Source organism: Protopterus annectens, chromosome 9.part0 (assembly GCF_019279795.1).
Source record: "Protopterus annectens isolate FY-2018-M chromosome 9.part0, PAN1.0, whole genome shotgun sequence".
Taxonomy (NCBI): domain Eukaryota; kingdom Metazoa; phylum Chordata; order Ceratodontiformes; family Protopteridae; genus Protopterus; species Protopterus annectens.
In genome coordinates this window covers 1,289,725,547-1,289,750,695 of record NC_056743.1, presented here as the reverse complement: position 1 = coordinate 1,289,750,695, position 25,149 = coordinate 1,289,725,547, and the positions used below count along the sequence as shown (strand labels likewise).

Sequence of the window (25,149 nt, the reverse complement as noted above, 5' to 3'; positions counted from 1 at the left end):
TCCAAAGACATTAATCTAGATATCCATCCTTGTAAAAACAAAGAAAGTATCATCTTAGTTCTACTACATATAATGTGATCATTACACTTTTACACTCCACTCCCATCCTAGCAGCCCAAGATCATAGCATTATATAACTTAAACTTACTTCTGTTCAGGTTATCTTCTCTTTGTTATACTGCAAAGTTGAAAGCTATTTACTCTTGATAAAGCCTGGTATTACCAGGCGAAAGTGCTTGTTTTGAGCTTGTCGTCTTGTCCAAATAAAGGATTTACAGCACCTACTGATTTGTTATTGAAGGCTGCAACCATTTTTTGCTTGTTCCAGTGTGGATTAATTTTCATTATTAGCGACATTACAGTTGAAAGCCGAGCAGCACTGGTATTTGCCTGTGGAGGTGTTCTGTTAAAGCTATTTACGTACCATTTAATTAATGCTAGATCTGTGTTTTCTTGTTCCATTTGGCTCAACAGATGGGTTATTGCATCTGACTGGATCCACCTTTTTAGCCTTTTTCAAGTGTTTGCATCCAGGATTCTGGATCCTCCTCTAGCCATAATTCCCTCTAGTCCCACGAATACCTTAGATCGAGTTAGCCTGCTTGTACCTAGTACTTCACCTGATAGACCTGACATAGACTTACTAACCTATGAAATAGGATATGGTTGAGGAAAAACATTTCCAGGCTGACAACAAGTCAACTCCCAGGTTAGGCCCTGGTCAGGTCCAGTCAACTGGTCAAGGGTCATAAAATGACAATTTGGGAAGGAGGACTATGGGAGGGAATGCCGATAAGGAAAGAACAAGACAACACAGATCTAACATTATGATAAGTATATACATTTTGTATTCAATGTTGTCTTTTCCATCTGACTCAACAGATGGAACAGATTCTTCAGCTACAAAAAAAAACTCGAGATGTCTCATGTCATATTCCAAACTATGATGGAGCTAAAAGATGAATGGGGTCTGGATTGTACATCCAGTTTGTAATGTGACACAAAAGTATAAACAACAGACCAACTAGTTACAGCTCAAATCTCGTTTATGGGTACTCTAGTGAAGTAAATAGCAGGGAAAACTACTGCTCCAGCTGAGTGAGCCTTGGGCTTGTGTGGTAATGCTAATCCCATTTCCTTATAAAGAAAGGTAATGCATTCAGAGAGGCAGCCAGACAGATTTACTTTAAAAACTCCTAGACCCAATTTTGCTTTTCAAAAAGGAGAGAAAAAGCCAGTCTGTTTCCCTAATGTCTTTGGCACAATGAAGGTGAAATCTCAGTTGAAGATGATCATCCATCAAATGTACAGTATATTCTCTTTTGCACGTCATTTACAATGTCATGGTGATAATCCTGAGGGTTTACAGGGCACAGTTTTAGAAGAAGTTGATAAACAAAATGAGATGGTTAATGTTAAGAAGAAGCTTTTGTATAAGGAGGCACTTTTTATTTTAAAATATGGAACTCTAGTCCCAGATGGGATTAATATAGAATGTAGCTGGAAAAGTCTAATATGATTTTATATTGTTTAATTGTTTAATGGTGTAGAGTATTTAATTGTATTATATATAAGGTGTGGTTGTGTGCTGATTTATTTACTCCATTGAAGGTACTGATATGCCGAAGTGGTAGAGAAACTAATTACACCTCTTTTTATTCATTTTGGACACTGGTTGGTCATATTTTAATTTTATTCTGTGCTACGTGTTGTTGTTGGTATAGTCTCTTTTGTTTGAAAAATTTGGGAAGAAAACTGGCAAATTGGTTAAAATTTGCTTCCAGGTTTACTTTAGTTAAAAAGTGAGGATTAGTCCATAGTGACACCATATCCTTTTGAAAAATCTGATGAGGTCTCTACAGGACAATGTTTGCAACCCTGAGATCTTCCTAGCTGAGGTATTTGCTACTGGAAAATTGTTTTCCAAGACAATCTTTTAGTTCTGTGGAGGTTCACAGCAGGACCTAGTTAGGGATCTCTGGTAGGATATCTGAGGAGAATGTTTCCCTTCAAAAAAGGCTTGGAGATTGTCAAATAGTTAATAGAGGTTTGGTTTTTCCTAATGTGAAAATTATATACAGCTGTTAACTGTACTTCGATGGTTGAAGAGCTAGAAACCTAGCTAAAACAAGCTCACCAAAAATCCAAAATAGGAGGTAATGGTATAGAAAAACAATATAAACATTTAGAAGAAGGCCAGAGAGCAAATCTCTTTCATTTGTTAATATAAACTTTCCTAGTACTAGGGTTTTGTGATGATGACAACATACATATATCTAAAGTAGAAAGTCTGGCCATCAGTGGAACTGGAGGAACCATGTAGTCAATTTGAGGGTTTTTATGTGTCAGTGACTCTGACAGGATGGGTGAAGTAGAAGGTCTGAATGGGGATCCAGCACCTAAGGAGGGCATTTCAGATGAAGCCAGAGAAAGAGGAACCATACCTATCAGAGGAAAGGGAGGCCAGTTGTGGACTTGAGAATCCCTCTGTGACTGCACCACTGAGGGAATCAGGGCAAAATAGCTCCTGCAATTGTTGCTCAGGTGGGAGATGACAAGATCACAGCAAGGCTGGCCTCAGTGACTGAAAATCAAAGTTGACACTGACTGCGTAAGGTAACCACTCATGAGGCATAAAAATAGACCTGCTAAGTTTGTCCACCAGTACACTGGAAGACCAGAAGGATTTTCATTGCTACCAGAAATCATTGAGAAGACATTGCACACTGCTAATCTCTCATGACTTTCTGGCATAATGGAAATTAATTGCTTTCCCCTTGCTTGTTGCTATATTAAACCAGTGCCATGTTGTTCATCTCTATGGTTATCACACCATTGGTGAGGGAACCTGGAATGCCTGCAACTATAGGTAGACTGCACTCAACTCCATGACAATGATGTGATGCCTAGCCTCTGTCATCGATCATGTGCCTTGAACCATCTTTGCTTCGTAATGCTCCTCCCTCCCCAGAAGGGAAGTGTCTGTGGTCACACAGACTGTTGGGTATGGGAGAGTGAAAGTTCATTCCAATGTAACTATCAGGGAGGTCAGCCACCAATGAATATGGCTTCTGAAAACTGATGTGAAGCACTTTAGAAACTGAAGAGGTTGGTGTAACACTGACCACTGCAAGAGTAATGCACTCTGTAGAACGCTCATGTAAAATCTTGTCTGAGGTGCTAACATGATAGATGCAGCCAATGATCCAGTAAAAGCAATATCAGTCTTACATGAGGATTTGGATTAGATATGACCCTGGACTCTTGAATCTGGAAGCCTGGCAATTTGGGGTGTTGAATCCATATGGCCCAGCATCAACTCTATTGTCTATGATGGTATCAATGGGCTTTTGGTTAGATCAATCATTATTCCCAAATATGGAGGGAATTGGAACAAGAAGTCCCTGCACTGGATGAATAGAGCCCAGGTGGATGCGTTGAGGAGCAAATCATCTAATCAGGGGAACACCTGGAACCCTTGCAGCATTACATATGTTGCAATAACTGTAATGCATTTGGTAAGCACCCTGGAGGTTTTGGTGAGGCTAAAGGACAGTGCCCTGAATTGGAAATGACTGGCTCCCAGTTGGAAATGGAGATATCTCCTGCACTGCCTCACTATCTTGATATGGTACTAGGTGTCCTAGAGATCTATCAAGCACATTCAATCATCTTTCTTCAGAACAGGAAAAATGAACTGTACTGTGACCTTCTGGAACTTTGTCTGCTATTGGTTGAGTGGTTCATTGTCATTTTTGGAACCAGAAAGAACATTGAACAGACACTGTATCTTCACTGGTCTGGTGGGATCTTCTGGATTATTCATTTTTCTAACAGCTTTGCTATTTCTGATGCTGCCAGTTCCCTCAGAATGGGTGGAACATCAGGGATTCTCTTTTTATTTTTTGGAGGGAAAGTAAAAGGAATGCATTATCATGGTACTTATAAACAAAGACATTGGCAACCTTCAAACACTAGACCCCACCCAGTTTGGTTTTGTAAAGGGCTGATCTTGTCTGCTCAACCTGATTGACTTCTTTGAAATCAGTATCCAGATCCCTGGATGAGGGCAAGGTGGTCCACACAGCCTATCTGGACCTCGCCAAGGCCTTCAACACCATCCCCCTCTCTGGAATCATAGATAAACTTACTAAGATGGACATTAATCCCTACGTCACTCGATGGGTTGCCAACTGGCTTACTGACAGAACCCACACTGTAAAAGTAGCCGACTCAAAATCCACCTCCAGACAAGTGACAAGTGGAGTACCTCAGGATTCAGTCCTGGGACCGCCCTTGTTTGGCGTCTACTTCTCTGAAGTACAGGCCAGCACTAAGGGACTCTGGCTAATAAAGTTCGCAGATGACTGCAAACTGGGAGTCATTATTGAATCCCTAAATGATGTGGATATTCTACAAAAGGGCCTTACAGAAACAGATGCTTGGTGCCAGAGCCATGGGCTCAAGCTCAATGCCAAGAAATGTATAGTTATCCCCTTTGGGAAAAAAACATGTACCCATGAATTACCACATAAGTGGCAGTACACTAAACACAGAAAGTGTGATAAGAGACTAGGGACACAAGTGGACAGTGGTCTCACCTTCGATAACTACACTGCCACAACAGTCAGGAAATCCTTCTCTGTGGCACACCTCATCATTAAGGGCTTTTCATCCAGAAAAAAGGAGGTCATTGTCCCACTGTACTCATCCCTCATTAGACCCATTATAGAGTACAATGCCCCATTTGGTATGTACCTCACAAGACATCTGCAACAAGTGGAAAGGTCACAGAAATACCTCACTAAAAGAATCACAAGCCTAAAGCAGATGCCCTATGCTGACCATCTAAAAAAACTCCAGCTATACTCTGTCGCATATCGCCTGCTCAGAAGTGATCTCTGCTTAACATATAAGACCATGTCACAACCAGAGCTGTTGGACATACTACACTTAAAGAAATCCCAATCCCTCAGAGCCACACACTCCAGGGATCTAAACCTGGTCATCACAATGAACAAAACATGCTGGAGGGATAGGTTCCTGACCCAGATACTCCCCATACTCTGGAATAGACTGCCCATACATGTCAAGTTGAGCACCTCTTTGGCCCTCTTCAAAAAGAACCTTGACGACTGGATGGGAGATAGGAAATTCACCCCAGGGATCACATCAATCGCCCTGTTAGACAGGGAGCCAGGGAAGTAATAGCAAGGGAATTATGTCTAGGCTTGTATAGGTCCTAGGGCCGATAGCCTAGTACCAACCTATGAACAATATAACCTCTGATAATTATCGTCTGCATCCATAAATCTTGACTGATGGCCATCCAGGTGTGTGGGTATACAGATAAGTGCCCCCTGGCTGTTCCACACTGTGGCAGTCAGGCAACCCTTTAGGAGTGCTGAAAGGGCTTCTTGGTAAAAGTACCCCAAAATTCTTGATTCTGAGGTGCACCACTGCCCCTTGAGCAATGTCCATTGATGTTATTCCCCCCTCCATCCCAAAGGGGTCTGTCAACAAAAATGTCATGGCTAACAACTTAGGGAATTCTGAAACCATAACTTCTGCCCACCCTTTTGGCTCCATGGAAAATATCTTTAGGGGTGGAAAAGAGTATGTATAAGGCAGACAGGGGCTTGCCCACCTGGTCACTTCTGGTAAACATATCTTTTACCTTGGGTCCACACAGTGCTGCACTGTCAAAGGCAGCATTAATGAAGTAAGCCTTGAAACTTTAAGTTAAATCACACAGAAGCATCCAGTGTTCTGATGAACAGCAGTGCTGGTGTCTGCCACTCTCAACGTGTCATCAGCTGCATTTAAAAGCAGATGCATGGAGACATTGTACTTTGATTGTAGGGTAGATAGCTGGGACACCACAGTTGTTTGGATGTAAGCAGACAGGTTACTCGAAAGGGATTTGGACAGCTCTTTAGTGAAATCCCTCTAAATGTGAGTCATATGGATCAGGTAGCTCAGAGCACAGACAGCAAACATTGCTGAAGCATAAGTCCATTTCCCAAATCTGTCCAGTGTCCTGGACTCCATGTTAGGGGGTGGACAGATGTATTCTCTTCTGAAAACACCTGCCACAACCACCATGGCATCTCCTGGGGGACCATTGCTCCAATGGGACCTGTTACTAGGGGTGACCAATATTTTGCCAAGTTTTAATGGGACAGGTTCCACTACATCAGGTTCCTTCCAGGCCTGTTGAGAGTCCAATTCAATGAGCTCATCAGTGGGTGGGACTACCCAGGAGGTAGATGAACCAACAATAAAAGCCTTGAGGAATACTGACTCTTCCAGGAAGGGGCTTCAGTGGACCAACACCCTCTCTGCTTCATCAATTCAAAAATGTCTCCATAGGAGCCATCTTCTAGAGGGGTTCTTGATGTTCCCTCCTTTCCCTGAAATCATTTTTTTAGTGACAGGCAATGAAGATGAGTCAAGATACCTCCTCTTGCAAAACTGTTTCTTGTGACCTTCCCCACTGGGAGTTTCCAGGGAAGGCTCAGATTTGGAAGGAGAACTTGCCAAGTGAGAACCTTCAAGGCATAGAGTGGCTGATTATCCCTGCTGGACAGAATGAGCTGATGCAACAACAGAATTCAAGGGGTATTGAGACAGAGCCAAGTGGGTATCAGGCACCTTCTTCCTGGACCTAGGGAGCAACTTCTCAAAGGCCTGAAAAGCTGAAGCCAAGACATGCCACCCCCTGACCCAAAGAGGTCAAAGAAGGAACATCCCCAGCCCCAAACAGACTTGGTTCTGAGGCAGACATGAAAGCACCTAAGGGTAGGGATGGCTCTGAAAACTTCAGAGTCAACTTCAACCTGCCTGTATCTTGGCCCCAGTGCTTCAGTCTTGAGACTCATCCTGATGAAACACAACTGAAGTCAAAAGGGTAAGTAAGGGGAACTACTGGAGTTGAAGTCAACAGAGATGTTGGGTCCAACAGTGGTGTCTTGTGGGGGGGGGGGGGGTCACTCGGTACTATGGGCACCAGACCCAAAGGTTAGAAATGCAAACTACAGATCATGGTTAGGATTGTCAGGACCAGACTCAGAGCCACCAGTGGAACAGGTACAGGGAAGATCTGGTCTAGAGACTTCCGCATCATCCAAGAGGCTCTCTGATGATCAAAGGACATGAAAGAAGATGTCACAGAAGGTGGTCTGGATGAATGGTGACTGTGTTTGGCCTAGCCAGAAAAATAGGAGAGTGCAACCAAGTACTAGTTAGCTGTAGGGAAAAACAGCTAGGTGGAGTTGGAGAACAGATCCTAATTATCTCCTCTGTTGATCCTAACTTCTCTCGACTCTTCTTTCTTTTTGTCTTTCTCCCTTTCTTTCTCTTTACTCCTCACTCTCTCCTTCTGTTTTTCCATGCAAGATCTCATCTTCTCTGATTTCTTTAAGGAAAGAGATTAATGTCTGAAATTGAAGGAACTGGAACTCCTGCAGGGACAGGGAGAAAGCCGTTAGGGATAAGAGTATTACATCTATTATGTTCTATATAGCTCTGGAAGAGGGAAAATATTCACATTCCACTTCCAAATGTTCCACCCCTAAACAGTACACACAGAGTGTGTGAGGATCCTGTGGGGGATTTTGTGCCCACAGGCACTGCACTTCTTGAAACCTGTGGCCTTGTCAGCCATAACTAAGCCACTTGACAACAAATATCAACACAAAAATACACTAAACATAAAAAAACAGCAAGATGCCTGATAACAGTACCGACTACGCAGGGCTACAAATTCTAAGAGTTATGTAAAACAAACATCCAATAAATAACACTTTAGCAGCAATAGAAAATCCAGAAAATTCTTTCTTTCTTTCTTTTTATGTAGGGGGGAGGAAATGTGGGAAGAGATACTCCTGAAAAAGTACATTACAGAACAAACTAAGGAAGATATGTATATAGATATCACTATATCCTGAACAACCAAGCAAAACACAAGAAAATAATCTATCACTTGATCTGAGCCCTGTTGACTGAAGAGGCGGCAATTGATATCTAGGATATTCTTGGGACTATAGGGAAGTATGGGTAGGTGGGAGCCAGAGTCCTGGATCCAACCTCTTGAAAAACTATTAAGGTCAGATCAATTTGGATCCAATAACCAATTTGTTGAGTCAGATGGATCTCATATTTCTTATAGCTAAAAAAGGTACTTATTTATTTTAATATCTTTAACACATAAAAAAGTCACTGAAAAGACTCCACCCAACAATTAAAATACCTCTGACTGCACACTATGCAATACTGCTTTTTAATATAACATGCAGTTTATATCATGAAATGTTTTATGTAAATACTAGCAAGAACATAACTTTACTTACAGATACTTTTCCCCCTTCAGTGTCCTAAACATTAATGACATAAAATCTAGTACATGGTTTATAGTCCACCCACAAGTTTAACAAAGTCAGTAAAAGTCCTGTCTTTTGTCAGTCACATTATTTGCAAAGCCATATTTCACAAATGTGACTGATGCTTTATAATCTCTCATTTGTTCACTAATTTTAAATTTGCTTGTTTTCTTCCTGATCTTCATCATCTCCATCTCACAGCACTACACTCTGATTCAAGTCCAAGGTACTTCTGATTCTTCTAGTCAATTTTGCTTGTTTTTGCCTCTCAAACATTTTCCTTTGGAATACTGTGAAACGATTCGGTGGCAAAGATTCTTTATGAGCTTTATAGTCAGAAGGAGGAGAAGCAGAGCCCCTTTCTGCTTGCTAGCTCACTTTTTGTTGGATAATCGTTTTTTATTTCCTCTTTAGACTCTACTCTGAAGACAGCTGGATACAGCAGCTTGAATCTCACACCTGCCTCTCGACATCCCCTGCTTACTTCTCTTCTACCCAGTGTACAGTGAAAAATCATTTTCTATAAACACTCTGATGTCTTCAATTTTTTTATACTTTTCATTCTGCTACAGCTTTGTCAGGATTAACTCAATCTGCTGGTATGATTGCATCTTGACTAATACAGGTCTTGGTTTCTTTCTCATGGCCAGGTTTGGAGCATGTACTCAATGTGCCTTTTCAGTTTATCATACTCTGCTGGGAAACACCAGTCCAGTTGCTTATTAGTGCTTTGTGACCATCTCCAAGTCTCATCCCTCTTCCAGTTTCTCTAGTACGGAAGAAAATCTCAGGCTTTCTTTGCATGCTCTGTCTTCTAACTCTATTTTTTGAAACAGCTCTTCCTGAAAAGCATCATATTCAGCCAGCCTTTTCTTAATTTCAGCTTCTGATATTTTGCAGTTTTATCAGTCCATCTGAATAGATAGTTAAAGCTTCTTCTACTTTCCCCAGCCTTTTTTTCTTTGAACTGATATATTCCTTCAATGGTTCATTTATTTTAGTCACTTCTGAGTACATTTTATTTTTTCAAATAAATTACTGGAAGCCATATCCTGATTCAGAGTTGAAGCTTGAATGACTTTTTGCAGAACAGTTGCAGGATCATTCCCAGCCACTGTTTTCTCTTCACCTTTTCTTGTTGATTTTCTTTCAGGCTCTTCAAATGTCTTCTTTCATGGCATCCAGGCAGTGTACTTACTAGCCAGTAACTGAATTTTACCTAAATTACAGTTTCAATGGCACTTCTTTTTCTCAGTTTCTGCTTTCATACTGGAAGAGCTGAAATTAAGCTGTTTTTCAGTGGGCAGTCATCTTGGCAGTCCCAGGCATAAAACCTTCTTTAACAGTATTAGAATCCTCAGAAACATTGCCCAGCACTACACAGAGCCAATTCTAAATGATCACACATACTAGACTTTGAGGACATTACCAGTTTACCAGAAGATAAATTTAGCTCAAACTTCACCCTTCTCTCTCCCCTTACATTCCCAGATCATATACATGTATCTACCCCCCCCCACTTTGAATCTCCCAATAACAAATCCTCAAAGCATTTTCCATGGCCAAGAACACTTTTTTAATGGGGCCAGATTACATATCAGGTTACCTACTGAGCAGCGTGAAACAGAACCTGTCAAACCCTCTACAGAGGTTGTGCAATATCAGTCTCCCAACATGCCTGATGAATGGAGGACAGAAAGAGAAAGCCCCTTGCACAATGGTTGGGCATCAATGGACATGAGTAAAAATAGACCCAGAAGTCTGACCTGCCTTATCTGAAAGTCTATGGAGAAGACCTTTATGGAATTAATAAATAAGCATAGGTAACCTACAAACTCTTTACCAAAGCCAGTATGGTTTTGTCAAGCATGGATCCTGCTTGCTTAACCTAGATGACTTCTTTAAGAAGGTTACTGAATGAAAGTATGATGTAAAATCGGTTCACTTTGCATATTTAAACCTTGCAAAGGCATTTAACACCATCCACACTCAAGTATTGTTAATAAACTGTCTCAGCCAAATGCAAATCCCCATATAACTTAGTGGATAGCAAAATGGCAAACAAATAGAACACAGAAAATTAGTGTATATGGTTCTACCTCCTCCAAAAGATCTTTCACCAGTGGTGTACCACATGGTTCAGTCCTTGGGCCATTCCTCTTTGGCATTTACTTTGGAGAGATTAACACCAATGTAAAGGATTTGTGGCTGACCAAGTGTCCAGATGCCTGTAAACTTGATACCATCCTAAACTCTCCATAGGACACATCAGTTGCCCTTCTAGACAGGGGTCCAGGGAAGTAAATACTGTCGGAAGAAATAGCCAGGGAATTGTTATGGCTAGGCTTGTACAAGCCTTAGGGCCAATAGCCTAGTACCAACCAATGAACCTATAAGATCTTACAAGAAGGTATTTCCCAAAGAAATAGTTGGTGTCATAACCATGGACTAAAATTAAATGCCAATAAACGTATAATAGTCTCCTTTGGCAAGCATGATATCCCATATAGCTACTGCATCAATAACACACCCCTGAAAACTGATTTGATAGTTAGGGAACTGAAGCTAGAGGTATGCATAATGGTTAAGATGTTTACCTTACAGACAGAAGGCACAGAGTTTGATTCTCATATCTGAAAGGAAAATTGTCTAAGCTTAAAATGGCTCAAAAAGGCAGCAAGACTAGTACTTGCCTATGAACCTATATGGACAACAAACTGTCCTTCAATTACCATGTATCCACTATTATCAGAAGGTCCTTTTCATTGCACAGTTTGTGAGTAAGGGTATGACATCTAGGTTCTGGAATATGATCATTCCACCATATTAGGCAATTGTTAGGCAGATCACTGAGTGTAATTGCTCCCTTTGGTATGTAACTGTCCAAGCACATAACACAACTTGAATGTCAACAACACTTTCTCACCAAGAGAATCAAAAGCCTAAATCATAAAAACTTTAGTGACCATCTCAAAGTCTCATCCCTCTTCTCAGTAACATGCAAGCTACTGAGAGGCAATCTCTGCCTCAGCAGACCCTGTCCTCTCTGATCTTCAGCACATCTGCAAGCCCAGTGGTGGAAAAAAAAGCACCTGCTCAAGAGATCTTAATCTCTTTTGCAACATAAATAAAACATTGGAGGGACAGAAATGTATCACAGAAAATACCACTTTTTGGAATCATCTTCCTTTCTACATAACACATAGTACAGCCTTACTCTGTTTCAACATAATCTGGATGAATGGTTGTGAAACTGCAACTTCACCCATGGTTTAGCACTCTTATCCCTTATGGATAGGAGGCAACATGTAAATATTCTACATAGCCCTGGATTATTCATATTTAAATATATGGGAATGCAATACTAGGCTTCTAAAGATCCTCATGGATCCATAGCCTAGTAAGCACCTATGAATATTTCCACTTTACCGAAGACTGAAAGGAAAACACTTAGATATATTCATCTAGTCAAAAAGAATGAACATCATTACAAATGTATATAAAAAGCTAACTGGCTCCCCATTAATCTAAGTACAAACTTATTTTTGAACATGCTAACCTTTAAACCACCGCATGAAACCTATTCCTCCCTTCCTTTTTTATTAAACAAGAAACATCTTTATTAAATTATCACTTATGACTTAGACAATCATAAGTTTATATTAATGAAAACTAACCATATTGACATAATGGGAGGCCACGGTGGTGCAGTGGTTAGCATTGCCACCTCACAGTAAGAGGTTCTCTGGTTTGATTCTTGGCTGGGGTGCTTTCTGTGCGGAGTCTGCATATCATCCCTGTGGTCATGTGGGTTTCCTCTGGGTGCTCTGGTTTCATCCCACATCACAAAGACATGCAGTAGGTGGATTGGACACTCTAAATTGGCCCTAGGTGTGAGTGTGTGCATGTGTGTGCCTTCTGTGGAAGGTTGGGTGCTGGGCTGGCAATTCAACACCGTAAAACTCCACTGCCAATCATTAGTGGACAGATGATCCACTGTGGTGCCCCCTAACCGGGAAAAGTGGAAAGAAGAAGAAGAACCATATTGACATAATATTAGTTGCAAGCATTATACATCACCTATAATCTACCCAATCACTGGCAGTCAGACATTACATAGCTCATTCACATCCTGCCTTCTTTTAAACCTCATTCCTCCTCTGTATGTATTGTTCCCACAATTCCCATTTTATACTCCTCCTTTCTTAGTAATACATTAAGCATACATTCCACTCATAGTGTAATTGGTCACTGCACACTCACCCTAAAAAAATAAGAAAATTAGAAATATGTCTCTGTTGAAGAGGCAACTCAAAATCTACAACCATAAACAATCAAAATGTACTTGCTTTACAAGCAAAGAATATTAGTCTTAAAAACAGAATTCATCATTGCATAAAACAAGAATATACATTGTAAATCAAGAATAAAAACAATCCAGCAGAGTTAATGCTCAGCAGCAAGGCAGCCAACAAGAATTAAAATATATAAACAAACAGCTGCTGTGCAACGCAATGGAGGGTGCCAATGAGTTTATGCTCCAAAATTCACAAGATATGAAAGGTATTGAAAAGTATTGGAGAAAATGGCAGTCAATCTTGCTAAAAAAGAATGTAATTTATTGAACAGGTTAGCGCTTTCGCAATAGCTTCATCAGACCTTTGATAACAAAATACATTACGACCTCATCATTTAAATACATCAGAGGGCGCCAAAATCTATCAGCACCTTAAAGGTGTAGCACTCATAAAGATCACATGGAATAAACATAGCTATAAAACATGTATACATTTAGCAGTATATACATTTGAAAGTTCATAAAAATATACTGACATAAAAATAAAATAAAAAATAATGGAATGTATGACATATATATGAACATTAAAAAATTTTTTGACACAAAATATTCCCTGTCATTATTAATTCTTTAACCTCCTTGATTTAAGTATGGGACGTAGTGGAACCTTCCCATTCAAACCTGGTATTTGATCAGCCCTAAACTTGATAATCCAACTTATCTCTCTAGTCTCGGTGTAATTCCTAATGTCCCCTCTCCTATGTGTCTTGAAAACCTGTTCCAGTACCCTAAACCTAAACTGATGTGCTGGCCCCTCATTCTTGGTGTGCTTTGCCAGGGCATTGTGTAGATTACCCTTCCTTGTATGGTACATGTGCTCCCTGATCCTATCTCTCAATACTGTTGGTTTTGCCTACATAGTAGGCCGAGCAAGATGTACATGAGGCAAGGTAGACAACATCCTTCGACATACAGCTACCTTTCGTCCGGATGTGGAACACACCAGACCCATACGGATAGACAAAAGTAGGGTCAGTTAAAATGTAGGAGCAAAATTGCACTTATTGCATGGTGTCATGTAAGGCCCTGAGAAAGTGGTTGGTGTATGGGATACTTTTGGGTAACAAAGTAGCCTCTTGAGATTCTTCTTGTTCCTGTAGACAAATCTTGGTCGTTCACCTATTAGATCACTAATAGTGGGGTCCACCGACAAGATGTGCCAATGTTTAGAGAAAATGTCTTTGACAGAACCAACATCTCTGGTATAATAAATGGGAAAGATGACGTTGTTATTCTCAGCATGAGGATCATCTTTCTTCCAATTGACCCCAATATCATCTGTGTATACTTCCTTAGCTCCTTGTGAAAAGTAGGGTTTAGCTCTTCCCTCCCTAAGACTGTGAATCTCATCCATGCCTTTGGTTATGTCCAAGCTACTGTATCCTCGTTCCATGAGTCTCATACCCAGATCTTCCAGTTCGCTCTCCAAATCAGTGGTCCCAGGAGTGTATCGGGACATCCGCATGGATTGTCCTTTTACAATGTTGTTATAGACAAAACCCGGGTGCATACTGGAACGATGGAGTAGCGTATTGCTATGGCAGGGCTTACGATACACTCCAGTGTTGATCATGCCACCGGGTAATTTGTCCACATGGATATCCAGGAATGGAATGTTGGTGTTTGACCATTCCATGGTAAATTTCAGGAATGTATTGGAGATGTTGATCCATTCAAAAAAATCCTCCAGTTGTTCGGATGTACCACTCCAGATGAAGAAAAGATCATCTACAAAACGCCTGTAGAATGGTATGAACTCCATAAATAGTTCATTCTGGAACAGGTGGCAATGCTCCCACTCTGCCATCACCAAGTTGGCGTAGCTATTCGCACAGGAGGTGCCCATAGCTACACCATCTCGTTGTAGATAAATCATCTCTTGGAAGCAGAATAGGTTGGAATCCAGAATGATCTCCAACAAAAAAATAATTAACTCAATGTCATAGTCTAGAGACAATGTAGATCTCCTTAGATAGGCCTCAATCATCTCTTTGCCCTTGATGTTCGGTATAACGGTAAAAAGAGATTGTACGTCCATAGTCACCCATATAAGATCCTCAACATCGGGGTGATCGTGGAGATGTTGATATAGGTCTAACAAAAACTGTTTGGTATCCCTGAGAATAAAAGGGTTAGCATCAACCAAGGGTCTTAGTTGGGATTCTACAAAAATTGATAGAGGTTCAGTCGACCATCCCCTGCCAGCAACAATTGGTCTCAATGGTGGTTGGTGTAGATCTTTGTGGATCTTAGGTAGACCTTGAATGATTGGAATCAAGGGGTGGGGAACATATAAATAATCAAACAAGGCCTGATCAATGACCCCCTCATTCAATAAACCAAGGAGTGTAGAATGTATAGTATGAATAATGGTGTCAACCTCACAATTGGTAATGGAAACATAAAACCTTTCATCAGCCAGCATATGTAACATATCATAACTGTACCTGTCTGCATCAAAAACCACAGTGCCACCCCCCTTGTCTGCTGGTCGAATGACGATACTGCGGTTGCGACATAGGGAGTTCAATGCTGCTCTTTGTCGGTGATTGAGGTTATGTCTCCTATTCGTAGCCCCTCTCTGGTGCATCTTGTAAATGTCATCTTCCACTAATTTGCTGTAAGCAGCGACCAGAGGGTGTATCGGGGGAATAAAGGTACTAGGTATCTTAAAAGCAGTATCATGTGATGTGTTACCTGCATCCTTGAAGAATATCCTCAGGGACAAGTTCCTAATGAATAATTTGAAATCCTTCAAAGTTTCCTCATACTTGCTATCCATCGTGGGAATAAAAGTGAGTCCTCTACTCAGGACCTGTATCTCAAATTCACTCAGTGCATACCTAGATAAATTAAAAACAGTATCTACTGTTTTACCTCCCACATTTTCTTGATGGTTCGATTCGGCTGTCTCTCTGGTGACAGTTTCCTCTTGTATCTCCCCTTGTTGTTGGGGTACGCCCTCTCCCCACTGGCAAATACTCTGATGGGAAAAGGACATCTATTTCCCCCCTGTTGTGGAGTATTCAATCTCTGTAAATCAGGCACACATACAGGATCAAAACCATCATTAACTCTGTTATGTGCTGAGTTAATTGTTTTCCTCCTAACAACTGGTTCTAAACCAGGGCCCTGTGTATTTTCCCTTGTATGGTTGTGGACAGAGGAATCTACACTGGCAACATCCAAGGGGTCACTGGTGGGTGTCGGAACAACAGAAGCAACAATATCAGCAGCATCAACACTAACATTAGCCATGTTCTCTACATTCTTAACAGATTTATCGTCCATATCATCAACAGTTACAACTGCAACTGTTGAAGTACTCCCATTCCCTCCAATAACATTTCTATAAGCATTTCTATCTGAAACATTACTGGCTCTTCTAGTATGTGTGTTATTGTCCGTTAAATTATTTCTAGGCCAAGTAAAGATATTGCCCAAACGAAAGTCCGTGCTATCTCTATGTAATTTTGTTTTCTTTTGATTCAAGAGACGGCGCTCATACATGTTGACATTATCCAACATCAAGCCCAACATCCGGTCAACAACGGAGATCGGGAAGTCAGTAAGAATAGTATTCTTAGCTTTTCTAATGTCCTCCCTGAGTTTCTCTTCAATTGGGAGAAAGAAAGTATTCATAAGCTTCATGTAACTGAGGCTTACCTCGATGTTGAGCTGTTGCCAATCGAAAAGCAGCTCCGGATGTAATGTACCCGTCGTCGGCATCTTCAAGCTGTTTGTTTATATATTTTTATTCTTGTTTGCTGCCTTGCTGCTGAGCATTAACTCTGCTGGATTGTTTTTATTCTTGATTTACACTTTTGGCTTACACACTCCAGTGGAGGCATGATCGGAGGGATACCAGCATCTATTGAACTACCATATACGGTATCTGATACCAATGAAGCACCCACGACGTCACGTCCGTTTTTGGACCGCTTTGCTGACTGTTTACGCACCGAGAGGAACCCACTAGCGTCGTTTGTGGCATTAGAAGAGGGTCCAGCTACTCCTAGCTCGCTGGATTATGACAGGGAAGGACTAAATCGTGCCATTGAAGAACTCGAGCAGGATTTATTTAAACTCAAGCGTATGCAGACCCAGCGACAACACTTTGAGGTCTGCATACAACGTCGACTGGTACCAAGAGGGCTTAGAGTCTTGAAGATGCCGACGACGGGTACATTACATCCGGAGCTGCTTTTCGATTGGCAACAGCTCAACATCGAGGTAAGCCTCAGTTACATGAAGCTTATGAATACTTTCTTTCTCCCAATTGAAGAGAAACTCAGGGAGGACATTAGAAAAGCTAAGAATACTATTCTTACTGACTTCCCGATCTCCGTTGTTGACCGGATGTTGGGCTTGATGTTGGATAATGTCAACATGTATGAGCGCCGTCTCTTGAATCAAAAGAAAACGAAATTACATAGAGATAGCACGGACTTTCGTTTGGGCAATATCTTTACTTGGCCTAGAAATAATTTAATGGACAATAACACACATACTAGAAGAGCCAGTAATGTTTCAGATAGAAATGCTTATAGAAATGTTATTGGAGGGAATGGGAGTACTTCAACAGTTGCAGTTGTAACTGTTGATGATATGGACAATAAATCTGTTAAGAATGTAGAGAACATGGCTAATGTTAGTGTTGATGCTGCTGATATTGTTGCTTCTGTTGTTCCGACACCCACCAGTGACCCCTTGGATGTTGCCAGTGTAGATTCCTCTGTCCACAACCATACAAGGGAAAATACACAGGGCCCTGGTTTAGAACCAGTTGTTAGGAGGAAAACAATTAACTCAGCACATAACAGAGTTAATGATGGTTTTGATCCTGTATGTGTGCCTGATTTACAGAGATTGAATACTCCACAACAGGGGGGAAATAGATGTCCTTTTCCCATCAGAGTATTTGCCAGTGGGGAGAGGGCGTACCCCAACAACAAGGGGAGATACAAGAGGAAACTGTCACCAGAGAGACAGCCGAATCGAACCATCAAGAAAATGTGGGAGGTAAAACAGTAGATACTGTTTTTAATTTATCTAGGTATGCACTGAGTGAATTTGAGATACAGGTCCTGAGTAGAGGACTCACTTTTATTCCCACGATGGATAGCAAGTATGAGGAAACTTTGAAGGATTTCAAATTATTCATTAGGAACTTGTCCCTGAGGATATTCTTCAAGGATGCAGGTAACACATCACATGATACTGCTTTTAAGATACCTAGTACCTTTATTCCCCCGATACACCCTCTGGTCGCTGCTTACAGCAAATTAGTGGAAGATGACATTTACAAGATGCACCAGAGAGGGCTACGAATAGGAGACATAACCTCAATCACCGACAAAGAGCAGCATTGAACTCCCTATGTCACAACCGTAACATTGTCATTCGACCAGCAGACAAGGGGGGGTGGTACTGTGGTATTTGATGCAGACAGGTACAGTTATGATATGTTACATATGCTGGCTGATGAAAGGTTTTATGTTTCCATTACCAATTGTGAGGTTGACACCATTATTCATACTATACATTCTACACTCCTTGGTTTATTGAATGAGGGGGTCATTGATCAGGCCTTGTTTGATTATTTATATGTTCCCCACCCCTTGATTCCAATCATTCAAGGTCTACCTAAGATCCACAAAGATCTACACCAACCACCATTGAGACCAATTGTTGCTGGCAGGGGATGGTCGACTGAACCTCTATCAATTTTTGTAGAATCCCAACTAAGACCCTTGGTTGATGCTAACCCTTTTATTCTCAGGGATACCAAACAGTTTTTGTTAGACCTATATCAACATCTCCACGATCACCCCGATGTTGAGGATCTTATATGGGTGACTATGGACGACAATCTCTTTTACCGTTATACCGAACATCAAGGGCAAAGAGATGATTGAGGCCTATCTAAGGAGATCTACATTGTCTCTAGACTATGACATTGAGTTAATTATTTTTTTGTTGGAGATCATTCTGGATTCCAACCTATTCTGCTTCCAAGAGATGATTTATCTACAACGAGATGGTGTAGCTATGGGCACCTCCTGTGCGAATAGCTACGCCAACTTGGTGATGGCAGAGTGGGAGCATTGCCACCTGTTCCAGAATGAACTATTTATGGAGTTCATACCATTCTACAGGCGTTTTGTAGATGATCTTTTCTTCATCTGGAGTGGTACATCCAACAACTGGAGGATTTTTGAATGGATCAACATCTCCAATACATTCCTGAAATTTACCATGGAATGGTCAAACACCAACATTCCATTCCTGGATATCCATGTGGACAAATTACCCGGTGGCATGATCAACACTGGAGTGTATCGTAAGCCCTGACATAGCAATACGCTACTCCATCGTTCCAGTATGCACCCGGGCTTTGTCTATAATAACATTGTAAAAGGACAATCCATGCGGATGTCCCGATATATCCCTGAGACCACTGATTTGGAGAAAGAACTGGAAGATCTGGGTATGAGACTCATGGAACGAGGATACAGTAGCTTGGACATAACCAAAGGCATGGATGAGATTCACAGTCTTAGGGAGGGAAGAGCTAAACCCTACTTTTCACAAGGAGCTAAGGAAGTATACACAGATGATATTGGGGTCAATTGGAAGAAAGATGATCCTCATGCTGAGAATAACAACGTCATCTTTCCCATTTATTATACCAGAGATGTTGGTTCTGTCAAAGACATTTTCTCTAAACATTGGCACATCTTGTCGGTGGACCCCACTATTAGTGATCTAACAGGTGAACGACCAAGATTTGTCTACAGGAACAAGAAGAATCTCAAGAGGCTACTTTGTTACCCAAAAGTATCCCATACACCAACCACTTTCTCAGGGCCTTACATGACACCATGCAATAAGTGCAATTTTTGCTCCTACATTTTAACTGACCCTACTTTTGTCTATCCGTATGGGTCTGGTGTGTTCCACATCCGGACGAAAGGTAGCTGTATGTCGAAGGATGTTGTCTACCTTGCCTCATGTACATCTTGCTCGGCCTACTATGTAGGCAAAACCAACCGAGTATTGAGAGATAGGATCAGGGAGCACATGTACCATACAAGGAAGGGTAATCTACACAATGCCCTGGCAAAGCACACCAAGAATGAGGGGCCAGCACATCAGTTTAGGTTTAGGGTACTGGAACAGGTTTTCAAGACACATAGGAGAGGGGACATTAGGAATTACACCGAGACTAGAGAGATAAGTTGGATTATCAAGTTTAGGGCTGATCAAATACCAGGTTTGAATGGGAAGGTTCCACTACGTCCCATACTTAAATCAAGGAGGTTAAAGAATTAATAATGACAGGGAATATTTTGTGTCAAAAAATTTTTTAATGTTCATATATATGTCATACATTCCATTATTTTTTAATTTATTTTTATGTCAGTATATTTTTATGAACTTTCAAATGTATATACTGCTAAATGTATACATGTTTTATAGCTATGTTTATTCCATGTGATCTTTATGAGTGCTACACCTTTAAGGTGCTGATAGATTTTGGCGCCCTCTGATGTATTTAAATGATGAGGTCGTAATGTATTTTGTTATCAAAGGTCTGATGAAGCTATTGCGAAAGCGCTAACCTGTTCAATAAATTACATTCTTTTTTAGCAAGATTGACTGCCATTTTCTCCAATACTTTTCAATACCTTTCATATCTTGTGAATTTTGGAGCATAAACTCATTGGCACCCTCCATTGCGTTGCACAGCAGCTGTTTGTTTATATAAGAATATACATTACTTTACATGTACCTCTTTGTTGTACTTGCTTATTTACCAACTGGAACCTATAAATATTGTACATAGCATTTTGCTATATTATTCGGTCATACTTTTTGTTCTATTTAGGAAAAGCTCAAGCTATCAGTGAAACAAATAACACAGTCAAAAAAAATCACTGAAGGCTTCCAAAAGACAATCAATGAAAATTAGCGTAGAAAACTTTTTATTGATGCTTTCATCAAGCAGACTTCATCATAAATACTAAAATATTCTAAAACACACTTTAAATACTTAGACCAAACCCTTAATTAACTAATCAATTAATAAAACACCATTTACTTAAAAACCTTATAACAAACGATAGGCCTAAATGTCATGGATGTAACACATGTAGATATATTCATGAAGGACCTTAAATATTAAATATTTTAAAATATACTATTTCTGTTCCAGGGAGATTTAATTGCAACACTTCTAATGTAGCATATATCGCTCTGTATTCAGGATGTCCGGCCTATTATATAGGCATGACTACCAGAAATTTAAGTAAGTGCATTAAAGAACACTATTATGCTATCAGAATTAAGAATGACAATAATGCCTTATATAGGCATTCCGTTGATTGTACTTTTTATAAAAAGTTCACGTTTTCTATTTTAGAACATATTGAAAGAAATTTAAGAGGGGGTAATTTGAAAAATAAAGAGTATAGGAGAGAAACTTTATGGTAACTCAAGATGGGGACAGACACCCCCCAGGTTTGAATGAAGTGGTGAATATTAAATGTTTTTTAGCAGAAAGGAAACTGGCAATTTGAAATTATAGTACTAAGTGTACACTGTCTTTTTAAGTAAATGGTGTTTTATTAATTGATTAGTTAATTAAGGGTTTGGTCTTAGTATTTAAAGTGTGTTTTAGAATGTTTTAGTATTTCTGATGATGTCTGCTTAATGAAATTGTTAATAAAAAGTTTTCTATGCTAATTTTCGTTGATTGCTTCTGGAAGCCTTCAGTGCTTTTTTGTCTGTTTAGGAAAAGTTGTACAACAGTAGAAAAGTAGTAACTGAAGAACTGATAAATCTAAGCATCTCTTTGCCACTGTTGATCTTAATACTATCATACATACACATAATCAATTTGTACTTCAATTTGAAGTCCATGTTAAATTTTAAATGAGGTAAATGCTTGTATTTATTTTGAGGCCCGAGAAGTGACTGAATTAGTCATCAGACAGTTGTTCACCTGTTTAACAAACTGGAATTAAGAATATATACCACTGACATCCTCATGTCCATCTGAGAGGTAGTCTGTAGTGTCTGAAGGAGGAAGGGGCAAAGAGCTCCAGTAGTCAGGCCAGCTGTCAAGCTTCTGTAGGGGGGAATTTCAAGTGTCAAGTACCACAGCACTTAATTACAAAGAAAATATTCTGAAAGGATCAGTAGGTTTATGACACCAATGAGTGGGAAACAACAAGAGCTATAAATACCTTATTATCCCGGTTTTTACTTTTTTTTTTTTTTTTTTGTATTATATAGGGCCTTCTCAATCAATGGGTCTCCCACCCACATCCAACTGGCCCATTCACTCTGGGGTTGGGGGTGGTGAGAGTCACAAATTCCCACACTAGGTGAGAGCCCTATGACCCATTAATTCTTACCCAGGAATCAAAATGATCCTGTTTCCCAAAAAGTGTCAAGTGGTAGGGAATGGGCACATTTCTGGTCCTGTGGGGTAGTCTGTGCAATCCTCCTGGGAGCTCTTGCAAGCTTCGCTATTGCTGTTAGCTAAGGGGGAGCATGCATCTTCACTCTGTGTTCCTCCCTAGGCTTATGAGTGTGAATGTACTATGACAGTGCTGGCTTGGCAGGCCTGCCTTCCACTTTGTATAATATCTAGTGCCCCCACTATGTGTCACCCATGTAGTGAGCCAGAACTGCCTCTACAGGCACCTGAGTTGTTAATCAGATTGGATCATCTAAGCCATAGTCAGGGCTTTGTTCCTTAATGCCATGAGGCTGACAATATCTGGGTTTTAATTTGGCGAAGAATGTTAAAACGTGATGGGTGAGATTATACATGTATCAGTGTGACAAATTCCTAAAGAAGCCATCCCGAGATTTCATTCACATGCAACACTGAAAAAAAAAAACAAAAAGGATAGGAATACACAGCAGGAAAGAAAGAATTGTCATGCTTTTTATACATGACAAAGTAAGGATAATTTTATAGGGAGGAAAATACACTCTGATACATTCTGGGGAAAGGAAGTGTTGTGAACTGTCTAACTTTCGCCTGCAGGCTTATTCTTCTTTAGTACATTCATTTATTTCATATGACTTCATATTTCTCTAATTCACTCTCAGGTTGTTAGGGTAGACAGCACTGCAGAATCAGGAAGCTGGCATGCTCTACACCACCCTACAATAGCTGTGGAATGGATGAGCTGATTGGGGACTCCCAGTCAGGAATGAATGGCTTGTAGGACTCTCTCCTCCCCAGGGAATCCTAGCTTCCATTGGAATGGAATGAATGAGTTGCAGGTAGAGGAACTATTGGGCTTGGTGCTGTAGGGAGGGTATTGAAAATATGCAACTTATCTTTCCATCTGACATATATGGGCTGCAGAATTCCAATTATGGATTTGGGGAAAGGATGAGGGAATCAGTCACCAGTTGGACCTAGAAAGACGGACATGGTGGCAAGGGTGCCAAAAATGAGCTTCAGTGTGGTGATGTGCAACATTATAAGCCTAGGAATGAGATGATTTAGGAAGGCCAGACATGCCAAGAAGGATTACCACAGGGAATGTTGCACAGTAGTAAGTGCTGAGAAGCGTAATTAGCCCTGGTCTGAATTACCTACTTCAATGTCAGACAGGCTTGGGGCATTCTTCAAAACTTGGGTTACAAAAATTAACTCATGTTTCTGTTTCCCAGAGTCCCTCTACACACTATTATCTGCAGCACTGGCTACAAGATGGTAATTGTCTAATCTGAACATACTTCACTCTTGTAGCTTAAGACAAATAAGTTCAGAGAGTCACAGGTGTTTACTAGTGACAGATTTATTTTTATTTCATATCTGTCTCTAGACTGTTATAATGCAACAGTCATACCTTTAAAGACTCTAAAACATTTCTGCTGAAGAATCAGACATTTATTTGCCATACAGGCATATTGCTTGGTGGTAACTATCAAAGAACATCCAGCTTTTGGAGCCATATAGGCACAGCACAGGTTTCTAAAACAGAAATACAACAGTTATTTTTTTCAATAAATTATTGTTGCTACCTTTACATAGGTCTGCATTTAGCTACTGATATATTTTATTGAACATTATTTAATCAAAAACATCCAACCAAACATGCCAGATGCGATAATGCAAGTGACTGACTTTGCGTCCTCAAACTGCATTTATGCAAGTGTATGCCAAATTGTGAATTAATCATTTATAATTAAGGGGATACATGAAGTGCATAGCCTGGTCTCTTAGCTCAAAAATAAGGAACAAAGCCCAAAATAATGTGGGACAAATGCCCACGATCAGGGACAGATTTTAAATATTTCTCTTTATATACTTTGAAAGTTAGTAGAATAACAGGTTTTGCATTAGCATACATTTTCTGAAACTCAAATGACTGCAGTCCTCAATGATTTGCAAGAAAATCACACATTTTATGTAAAAAGTATCAAAAATATGAAGCAAAATCAAGGATATCTGGCAAAATTAGGGAAAGTTGACAGCTATGAAGGTTCTCTAATACTGTTAAATCAGTGATTTAGCTAAGGAGGGGTGAATGGAGCATTCATCCAGGCACAAAGTGTTAGGGGGGAGCCATCAGCAGAAGTTGATCAGACTTCAGTGCATTAGTGGCATTTGAACACCAGTACTACACTACTATGATCAAAACTGAAGTACTTTAACACTCCATGTGTGACAAGCATGAACTGTAACAGGTACTTGCTATAAATATAGCAAGTAGTTTGCTACAGTTTAGTTTAAAAAGAAATATGCCCATTTGCACAATGTGGTAAGGGATCTTAACGCTTGTTGATATTTCCTTAGAGATTCCAAACAGAGATTTTTTTCTCTTCAATCCTGAAGTGCTTGAAGCTTAAAGATGAGGGGGTACCAGACTGAGGGATGGGCATGAGTGTCAGAATTGCCAGCAGCACCTCTTTCCTTAGATTCCAGGCATGGCATACATTTTAAATGCAAGCTAACAAAGTGAAATCAGATACTTACACTTTCACACCTGATTCATTCAGCTAAACATTTTCAATCAGATGTTGTTTAATGTTGGTCATGGCAGAAGACCATTACAAATCCCAATAACAAAATATAAAGTCAGAAGAATTTTAAAGATCACCTGTAATAATGAGGCACTCTTTATCCATTAACTTTTCTGTAAAAAGACGAGCTACTATAAGTTCCGTGTTGATCAGAAATCGTATCTCCTCTTGCACTAGGCCAGAACCAAGGACTCCACCACCAACCTTGGAAGAAGCAAAGTCCACCTAGAAATAAACACACGTTACTAAACTAAACATAGATTATTAAACAGCTATCTGCCCACTAAAATATATGACAAACTTCTTTTTCCAATATTTTCTGCAGTATCTGCTCAGACTCTGCATATGTAGTGT

General features: G+C 40.2%; 1 protein-coding gene across 1 annotated transcript in view; it reads right to left on the bottom strand.

Moving 5' to 3' along the window:
• Nucleotides 1-25,149, bottom strand: part of LOC122812015 (poly(ADP-ribose) glycohydrolase-like) — a 539,748-nt gene that overhangs the window by 292,132 nt on the left and 222,467 nt on the right. The window contains exon 8 of the mRNA XM_044084234.1: nt 24,873-25,020. Coding sequence (XP_043940169.1) covers nt 24,873-25,020 — 148 coding nt within the window. The remainder of the gene's footprint in view (nt 1-24,872; nt 25,021-25,149) is intronic.